The sequence below is a fragment of the Enoplosus armatus genome, chromosome 7 (genome assembly GCF_043641665.1).
Source record: "Enoplosus armatus isolate fEnoArm2 chromosome 7, fEnoArm2.hap1, whole genome shotgun sequence".
Classification (NCBI taxonomy): Eukaryota; Metazoa; Chordata; class Actinopteri; order Centrarchiformes; family Enoplosidae; genus Enoplosus; species Enoplosus armatus.
The window spans coordinates 26,044,629-26,056,884 of NC_092186.1; the positions used below are offsets into that span (position 1 = coordinate 26,044,629).

The 12,256-nt window shown below is 42.7% G+C and overlaps 1 protein-coding gene across 1 annotated transcript in view; it reads left to right on the plus strand.

Annotated features, from left to right (window-relative positions):
• The window catches only part of ptprfa (protein tyrosine phosphatase receptor type Fa), a 221,827-nt gene that overhangs the window by 173,283 nt on the left and 36,288 nt on the right, over positions 1-12,256 (plus strand). The window contains exon 22 of the mRNA XM_070909026.1: positions 9,415-9,575. Coding sequence (XP_070765127.1) covers positions 9,415-9,575 — 161 coding nt within the window. The remainder of the gene's footprint in view (positions 1-9,414; positions 9,576-12,256) is intronic.

Here is a 12,256-nt window from a genome sequence, read left to right on the forward strand (position 1 = left end):
TCGGGTACCATTCCATGTCCATGGAATGGAATTTCTTGTAATGTTTGTTAACATTAAAATAGGGTCCAACAACTAATGTTTTCCCAAAGACTAATTTCTTTAGATGCAAACAGGCATCCGCAAAATAGACATTCAGTTCCTAGTTTCCTGTGGCTCCTTAATTCCTGGAACTTTGTCAAAGAGGGTTGCAAGTTTATCAGAAGTTGTTGGGTTGAATCTTAATTTGAATACCTTTTAACATGTCCAGCCGGGTTAGTATGGATCAGGAACGTAGTTAATTCAATGAAACTAACATTCAGATGTCATTCAAACACAACACTGCAATCACACGCAGCCCCCTCATTACAGCAGAGTGCGTGGCCTTGGACAATGCGGCTTTCATTGTATAAAGAACAGAGCAGCGGAGCCCAGTCAGTAAATGACACTCGGCTGAATGTGATTCAAGCCTGTGCAAAAAATAGAAACCGAAATCACATTCATTGAAAACAGGGGAAGTAAGCTTAGCTTTTATTGCTACTGCAAAGCTGCTGGCAGGGTAGAGGCGAGAGGAGGAAAAGGAGTGGAGGAAGGAAAAGAAAGAAGGGGGGGGGGGCTGGAGACTGAGGCAAAAGGGCACTGCGGCTTTCTGTGGCACCATTGCTGGTAAACGGGCTGGGACGTGTGATTGGATAAAAGGAAAAAGGCCATATAAACAGTGTGATCACTTACAGCAGAGTGTGGGGGGGGGTAGCAAGCAGTGAACAGCAGCTTCCTCTGAATGCAGAGCCCTGTGGGAGTGACAGAGGTGTGGAGAAGAGCGAGAGGTGGAGAGAGAGAAAAGAGAGGGAGCTTAATGGGGGATAAGATTGGTGTGGGCCGGGGGGGGGGGGGGGGGGTTACCTGAGGGAAATGCAGACGTACTTGAGGAGGCGAGTAATTCTGCAATCATTGGAGAGAGAATGGATGCTGGAATGAGTTTCTGATGTAGGAGGGAGAGAAATGGTGAACTCTGGAGCAGAAAAGACAAAGACGAGGAAGAAGAGGGACGGACGGCGGCGCAGAGAGGACCTGGGATTGAGGGGAAACACACCGAGCCTTCTGGATAGCGTCCAAGTTTGCCGCAGATAGATGAGCTGTGAGCGGAGCGCTCCGGGTTTAGGTGGAAATCTTTTTGAGTTCTGGGAAATCACAGAGCTGTCGAAATACATTAGAATCACTGTGTTCTGCTTATTTTGGGAGGGGGAGATTATGGACAATGGAAACAATAGCAAAATGTTCATCCTCCCACTGCTGTTAAAGAGCCTTTTCTGCACAGCCCCACCTCCTCTCCCCAGCTTTCAGACGTAGCAGCCGCACATTTTTCAGCCCTGAAGCATTACTATCTACCAGGTAGTGCCGCTGAGAATGATCACTTGCAACCCCGCCCCCCTCCTCCCTCCCAGATTATCCAAATAGCTTTTAGAATAGAATATGCTTCATACGTCTCTTAAAGTCGTGAAAACTGTCATTTAAAAAAAGAAGAAAAAAAAAAAGGTTCCTGAGCTGTAGGCAGTACTTTACTAAAATGACTCTATAGAAAAAGAAGGCTGAGGAGACTGATGGGCTGTTAACACGCTCCGTACCCTTTAGCTGCTTCTATAGACTATGGCTGCATTGGAAACCATCTGCTACACTAGCAGTACGCACTGATTTGGCATGTAGTATGCAATACGAACAAGTTCATAAATATGTTGAGTGCTATTTGAGGGTTGTTCCAGGAAACAAACCGCAGACCAGTCTACTTGTCCTACCTCACTCACGAACGCTTCCTCATTGAAGTGTTTGTAAGATCTCTTACGGGTGACCTTGTTACCTCCTTTAGGGATTTTAGTCTTCCTCAACTGGAATTATGATGGCTGAATCCTACTACCAGGGACACAGCTTTAGAACAGTGTTTGCCGGAGAGTTGGTGAAGACGAGGTCTAAACACGTAGAAGGGGTTATGCCATACTTGGTTAGTAAAAAAAAAATGTGTGTCGGATGAGACAGTGTTTGATCCATAGACAGTAACTTGCACTTCATGGGACAGTTGTCAATGTTCATGTCTCCCAGTAAGTATACATTTATCTACCTCCATCAGAGGCTTTATCACCATGCTACCACATATTTGAAAGGTAGTTAACGTCAGCAGTTGGAGGCCTATAGCAGCATCCGGAACCCATAATGCTTCTATGTCATAAATAGTCAGATCATCCCTAGGTTCACCTGGGAATATGACGTTGGATATCGACCGTCACCCCATCACCAAATCTATTTCTGTCCTTTCAAAATATATTGTAACCCTGTATTGAGATCTCTGCATTACCAAGTGAAGGGTCCAGGTGGGTTTCTGTGAAATTGTGAACATTACGTTGTTGAGGCAGACACTCTACTTCGTGGACAGTTCCTTAGACTGCATACATTTAAATGAGCCATTATCAGGCCTTTTGTTGGTGATTTAGACATAGCCGTGAGGTGGGATGATACTGCCTCTCTTAATACCTTTTTTTAGTATTTAGATCGCGGCAGCACATGGCTACTCTGAATACATTTAAAACACCAGAAATAAAATTAAAAAAAAACACAGAACCACAAACACCAAGGAAATAAGACATTTGGTCGCCATATGGTTCTTGGAGAGCGGTTGTAGGAAATGGTGCAGTGATATCAGCGGCAGGAGCAGAGACAGTTTGGCTGTGGGAGGATAAGCCTGGAGCAAGCCGGCTGCCAACTGGTGCACACGGACTGCTCTGATGTGGATGACAATTACGCACACAACAAGTGTGCAGTATGCAGTCATTATGAAAAATAGAGGATAAGGGAAATGCAGAATGAAGTCAAACATAAGCTTTCTAAAAGGATGTGTTTATGTTTTTTACAAAAAAACGCACATAAAAGCAGACCATGAACACACCTTGGGGCTTTCACTCGGTCTGATGCACCAGCCTCACACACCTTTCATCACACTTTTTTGTTTTACTTGTAAAGTCACACTCACTCGTGCTGTTCCAAAAAAGTCCTGTGGGCCTTATATCTGCTTGTGATTCAAATCCTTATCTTTTTTATTTGGTTCAAGAACTTTAACAAAAGGCTTTATTTTTCATACATTTCTATATATATATATATATACAGTATATCAAAACATAATATACTGTGTTGTATAAAATAAAAGAAATACATTTTTTTAACAATTAACACTTGAAATGATGAAGTCACTTGCAAATGAGTAGTAATCATATAATACTCACATTATAAAGAGTACGGTCTAGACCTGCTCCATATGTCAAGTGTCATGAGGTAACTTTTTTGGTGCCATATAAATAAAATTGAATTGTATTGAAAACCTAAAGCTATATTTATATATAAATTTGTTTTATATATAAAACTTTAGTATATTCGTGTATTTATGCTTCAAATGCTGTAAAGATGTCATTTAAAAAATGACATATTCAGTACACTGCACTACAAGCATACAACCATTTCTATTAGGGATTTTGCTAAATGCCTAAATTAAGTTGCTGAATTAATGAGGAGGAAACTGCCACCAATCTGGCAGCACTGCACGCTGTCGCAGTAGCAGTAGGGTCTGACATGCTCGCTAACACGTAGCGCACAGACAAAAAGAATAACTGATTGACTTCTCATCAAACAAAGTCGCAAACCAGTTGGGACGAGAAATCAGACAAGTGAGGGACATGAAGGGTCAGAGCGTGCGGCAACCAAAAATCTGAATGAAGCCGCAGAGGGGACTGGCAGGCAGACGGCATGGGGGTCAGAGGGGGGGGGGAGAAAGGTACAAGCCATAGAAGATGAGTATATGAAATTTCAAGAAAAATGGACAGATTTTTCTATTTGTCCTCCACGGATCCCACCATGCCCCCGGCTCACTTATTGATAGAGAGAACCTGCGACGACCTCCGTCCTGAACAATGTGTGGTATGTGTCAGGGCTGGATACCAGAGGGGGGAAAAGTGATGTCAGCTACGTTGGGAAAGATGCTATTGATGATGGTGAGTGTGAGAGCACACCGGGGTGATGAGCTGAATAATCTGTATGGATATTCGCAGCAAAGTATAGATTTCTTTTTCACATGGCCACATTCTCACTGGATCATGTTGTCTGCTCTGCTCTAATCCACACCGTCCCAATACTTCTTTGTCATCCTAACCCCGCCCACTTAACCCACCACCCCCACCCAAAGTGGGAGAGATAATAGTAAACGTGTATACATAGATATGTATTTCTCAACGTCTCAACTGCAGAGAAACCTGTCTACTGTAATATGTTATATGAAACAGGTTTATTAGAAACAAGGCATTCATTTCTAGTTTCCGCCGTTTTTTTTGGTGGATTTTAATCCTGTTTTAGAAAGAAGCTTCCCCGTTCTCAGATCAGTTCCTGTTTTAATTTGCTGTTAATGCGAAGTCAACACACAAACTCAAGCCCGCCATTGGCTGCCTATTTCAGTCGGCAATCTCCTCCCCTTCCGCTATCTGCATGTTAGGGCACCGTCGCTGCATCCCTGGCTTAGCACCCCCCCCCAGATAGGTCTGGCCATGCAAGACTACAATCACTATAATGTAGATTTCCACCAATTCCATGAGTTCAACGAGAGTCATGTCATACTCACTCACTAAGCTGCTCTTCTCCCTTCAGCTGCTTCCACGTTGCTGCCTTCCCGCAGCTCACATGGCACTCCCTGATAAGCTTTTAATTTGAAACCTATACAGGAAGTCTTGCAGTTCATAATTAATGTTTGCACATTAAGCATTGATTGCAAAAGAAAAGGAGAAGCAATTTGGAATTCATTACTGAATGAAAACAGTATTTCTGAAAGTCAGGGAAGCAGAGTGCGAGTCATGACACGACGCACTGGTCGAATTACTGGGACGATGTGCATTATGCCGAATTTACTACGTCGCCGTTGTGGACAAATTAACTTGCAAATACGGAACCTACAGAGTGAAATAGACACATATGGGCATTGTTACATTTAAATAAATCGCAACTGATGCAGCGCATACAGGACGTCTAGCCGTAGCTAATTTGGAGTCCGTGTACCTTCCTGTAAGGGTTTATGTACTGCCACAGCAACCAGAGCCATGGGGCTTTGTTGTTTCTTGTGGTCTTCCCAGTTTATTTGTTTCTAAAATGCCCATACCATCTTACTTTTGCACAGTACGTCACATGCATAGATATGAAAAAAAACATGAATCTAAATCAATATTCCTGTACCTTTCATATTACAGTTTCAGCTAGAATACATTAAATACATAATGTGCATGGATTTTTCAAGTAATGGAATGGTATGGAAGCTACAGTCAGATTAAAGCACTTGGTTTGTATTATTCAGAAAGGATTATGATACTGAATTTCATCTGGAAAGTAAAGTAAACCAGTACACTTATCAAAATGTTCTAGCTATATGGTATGCATGTGTAGGTGCGTAGTGTTTGAAAGGGTCCAAGACCATGGCATGTCAAATTGCATTTATTTCATTACGGCATTCCGCAACATGACAAATGTTCAACAAATCTCTTACAGCCACAAACGTATAATTCATTTGCAGACGTCAGCCCTGATGCCACAAGCCCCCACAATGAATGTGCGAAGAGTGGAAAAATGTGCGGCAAAATGCATTGAAATGAATGAATCAATGAGGAATCAAGGCCGGTCGCGGGGTGACATTGTTTAACAAGTAGCATTCTTCATTTGTGTTTACAGCTTTCACCCAGAGGAGCTGGAGCTGCTGTACGGCCCTGTTGAGCCACATCCCCGTCAGGCTCGCAGGAATATTTATAGTCTCATTCACTAACGCAGTCCAGCTTGCTGCACCCGTCTCACAGAACATTAAGAGACAAGCAGCACAGTTACTTAAAGTGAATTACGCCTTGCAAATTGATCCATGTAACACCCCTATAATGTTTATTGTGTTGCCAATATCCAACTGCTTACAAATCTGCACTGCGACCAACTAATCAGGGTGGATACATTTTTCATGGACAAGAACTGAAATTGTTTTTTCTTTTAGAGTTTTCCGAGGAAAGAAAAAAGTCCATTACTCCAACAGATGATAATATGAGTCATTTTATTTATGTAGCACTTTTTACACGCTCAACTTGACGTTGAAAAGTGGGTGCTGGATACTAAATGTGGTGAATCATGAAAAAGTAGAACTAGGACAGCGCTCCAATTTGATTTTTTATTGTTGCCACCCAAACGTTTCGTGCGGTGGCCGCAACCAGCACATCCCAATAGGGGGAGTCATAACCTTTCCAGACCCTAAGTCTCATGATGTAAGATACTAAAACCTAAAAAATACTCAGCTAGCAACCTAGCTGCTGCGTTGTGCACCAATTGAAGACGAGTTAGAGAGGTCTGAGTAATGCAAGTAGAGGGGGTGTTGCAGAAAAGGTTATGGTATGTACATGTTTTTGGCTTACAGTTTAGGTTTGATTTTTGCAATGTTTCTCGGCTGAAAGAAACGACTGAATGAGCTTAGTGATATGGGGTTCGAAGTTCAAACGTTGGTCAAAAAGAACACCAAGATTCTCAGAGGAGGTCTTGATGTTGCCAGCGAGGGGGCCAATATGGTGACTGACCTTCTTAGTAACACAATCAGGGCCGATCACAAGGACCTCAGATTCGTCAGAATTGAGATGGAGGACATTTTGAGACATCCAATTTGTAACAGAAGCTAGGCGGTCATGAAGGGTGGTAAGGTTATTGAGGCTGTTAGGCTTAGACTGCACCTAGCTCCTGGCTACACCATGCAAAGTCGCTGCTAACAAAGTTAGCTTGTAAATGTACTCAAATGGGACCATCATTTACAAAATGAACATCATGCTGTATTGAAGAAGACTTGAAACTAGTGATTGAGACCATAATCAGACTTCTTTTTGCAACCAGTGGGGTCACCCCGTGCTGGCCATTAGAAAGGATGCAGGTTTAAGGCACTTCCGCATTGGCTTCATTTTTTTCCGACCTGGCGGTTGGCGCTTGGTTGGACCATACCAAGTCAACATATCTCAGGTTCAAATTGAACTATTCTTTTGTGAAGCTGTCTTTCATGAGTCCCCCGGCTTAATAGAAGTGATATATTGTGGCAAGCAGTGTGGAATTAGAAACAGAAAGCAGCTCTCTGCGTTGACAATCTTTTAACCCGTTCAACACAAGAACCCTAAACCCCAGTTGTAGTAAGTAAAGTAATGACCACCTCACTAATGGTTAAAACAATTACCAACAAAAACTAACATGTTCTGAATAGTAACACTAACAAAAAACATGTAACATTTGCATTTTGGAACATAAAACAGCAAACTTATGATGGGGAACGCGGGCCGTCGCTACAATATTAAATTATGGAGTACTCCTTTGAGCAGCAGATGGTAACGAAATTTATATTTATTAATGGGGAAAAAAAATGATGTGAGTTTCTACTCCTCAGGTAAACATTGGGATAATTGACAATGGAGTGTTACGGCACTATGCTGTACGCTGCGACGACAATATTGTATGGTAATATTTATAGCAGTTTAAATTCATTGGTGTGGGTTGAATTGATTGCTCGATGCTGAATGGAGCACAGAACTGGAGCAACCCTGCAGGCTGTAAATCATATCAAAGTGTCAGCACAGTATAAAAGCTCCAGCATCAGGGCAGAGAGCCACCAAACTTGCCTTAAAACCCTTTCCCTGATTTTTCCGCGACTTCAACATTTCTGTTGAGCAATAACCAATAACTCTCTTGTTCCACACCTTTCTGGAGCGTATCACGTGGTCTTGATCAGCAGATGGGGTTCTGTTCAAGCCTTCCATTATTCTGAGCACTTTTAGGACTTCATCATCCTGACAAACTCCCATCTGCTGATGATTTTTGATATGATCAAAAAGCTCCAGAGCCAGAGAGAAGGTGGACCTTGAGTTGTTTTTAAAGTATCTTGGGTCTCATTTTTGTTTGGACTTTGAATGTCACCATGTTCCCATATTTCAGCAATTAGCCTGGTGAGTACGCTGTTATCATAACTGATAGAGGTGGTGGACAAAACTACAAGAACAAGATCCATGTTGTAATAACTTGGGATTATTCTTTAAGTGTGGTAAAATGCAGACAATGCACAAATAACAACAATATGTAAGCTGACTCCGTAATGGATAAGCGGCTCAACCAGCTCAGCCTGAGACATTCTGTCTCCTCGCCGCAGTGTGAATTCGTCAGGAGACATTTGGCTGCCATGTTGTCTGATGATGAGCAGGGCCGGCCTCAGGTCCCCGCTGCTGTCCAGAAGGCGTAGTGAAGTTGTCTGCATTTATGGACTGCAGCCTGCCTCTTTCTGTCTTTTTAACAAGCTGCCTTCACCTGAAGCAGCCTGTCAGCACACTGTATGCGTGTTTGTGTGTGTGTGTGTGTATATATATATATATGCAAGACTTGCAAGCTCCTCCATACACCCATATGGAATCCTGCCTCATTGAACACATACCCACTTGTGTCCAAATGTAACCTTTTGGGTCACCTGTCAAGGACTGCTAAACTGAAAAGAAAAGTATAGCTGTCAAATGTATTTTTGTCCAAAAAATGAGACATTTTGCATCAAAATGTGTCACCCTACCTGTTTTCACTGCAGTGCATGATACATAAAAAAAAACAAGTAGGCCATTTAATTTGACATTGTCATTTGGGTATGGTATGGATTGGTTCACGGTAAAATTCATTTTATTCACCTGATTTTTATTTAGTTTTAGTTTTTTTTTTGTCTTTTAGACACAAGTGTGTATTCGTTTTGCTCACAATTTTGGCATTCGATTTTTTTTCTTAGGGAAAGTCTTCTCGTCATGCATTCTCAATTCTACAGAAGCCCTGAGGGGCAAGTGAGAAAAACAAATCCGGTGATTCCATTTTCGAAGTCTGATGTCAATTGTGTTCTCTCCTGTGCTTATGACTTAAGAAAAGGTGAAAAGGTGACAAGTTCCTTACAGTTTCGGGGAAGGTGGGAAGTTTTTCCAGGATCATTTTTCTTTTCTTTCTTTTTACTTTTTTTTCATCTATGAAAACAGGTTAAACAAGGTAGAAACTTAGGAAAACGGAGAATTGGCAGGTTAAATCAGCTATCATCCATCCCATGGGGCGTGTGTGTGTGTGTGTGTGTGTGTGTGTGTGTGTGAGTGTGTGTTAGTGAGTGCAGACTTAACAGTAACTGTATAGCTGTTTTTCAGGGTCTCTGTCCTTTCCCTAAATTGATGATTTCACAAGGGGTGAAGTGCGGGGATTGTCACATTTGATGTCAGTTTGGATGATGTGATTTGGTTGTCTAGCCGGGCAGGTGACATATAACTGAACTGCTATTGTTGTGTTGTGTATAACTATAAAGTGACTGTGAAACTGACTCCGGATCCACCCTCTGGTCATTTGCAGCAGAGGACGTTTGCGGCCAGCCCGTTCTCTGAGCCCATCACGGTGAAGCTCCACAGCGGGATGACCCGACAAACGGAGGACCCGGAGATGCTGTGGGTCATGGGTCCAGTGCTGGCGGTCATTCTCATCATCATCATAGTTATTGCTATTCTACTCTTCAAGAGGTGAGTCTGACGGACAACTCCCCACAGAACCCCTGGACGTGACAAGGGACTGTCGGGAGTTTAAGTCGTTTCTTTGGACGCGCCCTCGTATAAATATTGTGAGATCACACATATTGGTCCTTATTATTACCAGTTAATTGTGATGTGAAAAGCAAAGCCCTAATACAGAGACAGGACTGGTACTGGTTGTTCTATATATCTCATATAGCCAAATGCACACAAAAGCAAAGAGACTTTTTGATTCAACTATTACCCCCCCCCCCCTTTGTACAGTCCCTAAATAAAATTAAACGACAGACATGTATATTTATACAACGCTGCATTAGAATTAGAATTCTGGGTAAATATCTCATCGCAGTTGATCTACAGTTAATATTGCAATGAAAAGACACGAGACGAGGACAGTAAAGGACAGTAGTATGGAAATCGTGATAACCAACAGCTTACCTCTGAAACCAAACCTACGCCGATGATATTAACTGCGATTTAAGTCTAATCCATACCCGCATCAAACTAATCAGCTGGAAACATGTTTGCATTGTTCCCACTCGCTTTGTAGTGTTAGGATACAAAATGCTCCTCTCGTGTCATCTGTTATAAAAGACAGGAATGGTTTCAGTGTGCCTCGAAGGCAGCGCGTGTTCATTGTGTTTCGTCTTCGTATCGTCTCGCTGAGCGATCATTGTCCACAGAGAGCGAGAGAGAGAGAGAGAGACCGGGAGCGTTTTCTGACGAGAACATTTTACAAGACTCGGGCACCACGAAATGGTCACAGTGGAAGCGGTTTTAGAGCAGAGACAGACATCCATCTTGGCTGAGCCGGCCTGAAGGCAAAGGTTCTCCCGTGGCATATGGGGGGGGGGGGAAAGGCACTGCGAGTTGCCCTGCAGCCCCCGCTCTTCTGGGCAAACAGTTGGCCCGTGCTTCCTGCGCTTGGGTCAAACATCTGGAGCTGCTGACTGGGCTTCCATATGGCTACTGTTCTGCTCAAATGGCAGCAACTCTTTTTTGTCTTTTTTTTTGTTGCTTTTGCTCTCTCTTCTCTCTTGGGTGTGTGTGTGTGTGTGTGTGTGAATTCAGTTCAGTAATATTTGCTCTTCCGAGTTGATGTTTAACATCTTTTATTCTCACAAATCAAATATTTATTGCCCAACATGTTCCCGAACATATAAAAGGATTGGAGATGGTTGAATGTGCCTTCCAGGCAGCCAGTGGTTTCCTTTTGTTTCAGTGAAGTGTGAAAATCAACTTTCAGGGCTTGAAGCTCGCTCGAGTCGGCTAATCCATCACAAGGAATGTGAAGTAAAGGTCTGCTGTTGACTGTATCAATAGGCTGCTGAATAGTGGTTCACTAGAGGGAACAACAAACCCAGAAGGCACAATAAGTAACAACTGACGTAGTGGGGGAAATTTTAATGTATTAATATCCCATAATATATAAGCTTTATGACAATGCATTTTGGAGGTCACTGACTGGGTTATTAAATGGCTCCATTAGCCTATGAAAAAAGGAGCATTTTCTCAACCCATAAAGGAGCATTTACCTGAAAATTATGTGTTGTTTTCACAGAGCAGCAACAGCATGGCGTTAAAGCGATAACCTCTGCTTCATGCAAGCGGCACTGTGAGCACTTAAAGGAGAGAGTTTCAGGCTTTTGAAGAGTTATCAGTCGCTGGAATAATGAATAAAATAAATGCGCTCTAAAGTTCAGCTGAAGCTAGTCTGCGTTACGCTCATCCGTCTCTTTTGACACAAAGGCCAGTGCAGCCAGCAGTACAGATGTAAGCTAATTACACTGTATGTGTGTGTGTGTGTGTGTGTGTGTGTGTGTGTGTGTGTGTGAGAGAGAGAGAGAGAGACGCTTGCGATTCAGACTAGAGTACAAAACCTGTTGCTCTTATTATCTAGATCCCCAATGTTTTGCCTTATCTCCATGCGTAGTGAGGACAGAGAGAAAATGGTTGCCGTCCATGTTTTTGCACAGAGATACACACAAAACGATTCGTCTGACTCAGACTACTGAGGCCTAAGAGACTTTTGAAACCACATTTCTCATAAACCATGTTTCCCTCCTGCCTTACCCTGCTGAATTTGAATATATTAAGAGAAAACCACTATTTATTATAGCTCGAGAGGCAGAAATCCAACAAGTTTCCCACCAAATATGACCTGGTTGCATTAAAACAGGGGGTAAAAAGCGATGTAGGAGCTAATGTACGCTATATTTCCTCTATTTCTCGAAGTCAGGTGAGCTTTTTTTTTTTTAAATTCAGGTGTAGACTCTCTCTTTTCAGGAGCATTCAGAGCTGCTGTTGGATAAAGCAGTCAATTGATATTGATATGAGGACGGGCAGAGGGACAGTAAAGGGATTTTTACGTGCTCATGAAAGCCAGGTCGACTGTGTTACTCTGAGAACGACGTAAAATCAGTATGAATGACGCCGCCTCATCTGTTCATGGGATCTGCGCCGCAAATTCTTTCGAGCCCGTTGATGTATCAAACGAATAAATGTGGCCCTTTGAAACGCTTTATTAAAAAGTCATAAAAAGAAGATGTGTGTTCGCCGAAGATGGAAAGAGGTGGGGGTTGGGTGAAGGGGGGGGGGTGGGGGTGCTGCTCAGCCCGGCTGTGGATCAAATAATAACATCACAGGGAGGAGCAGGAGTAGCAGGGAAGGTG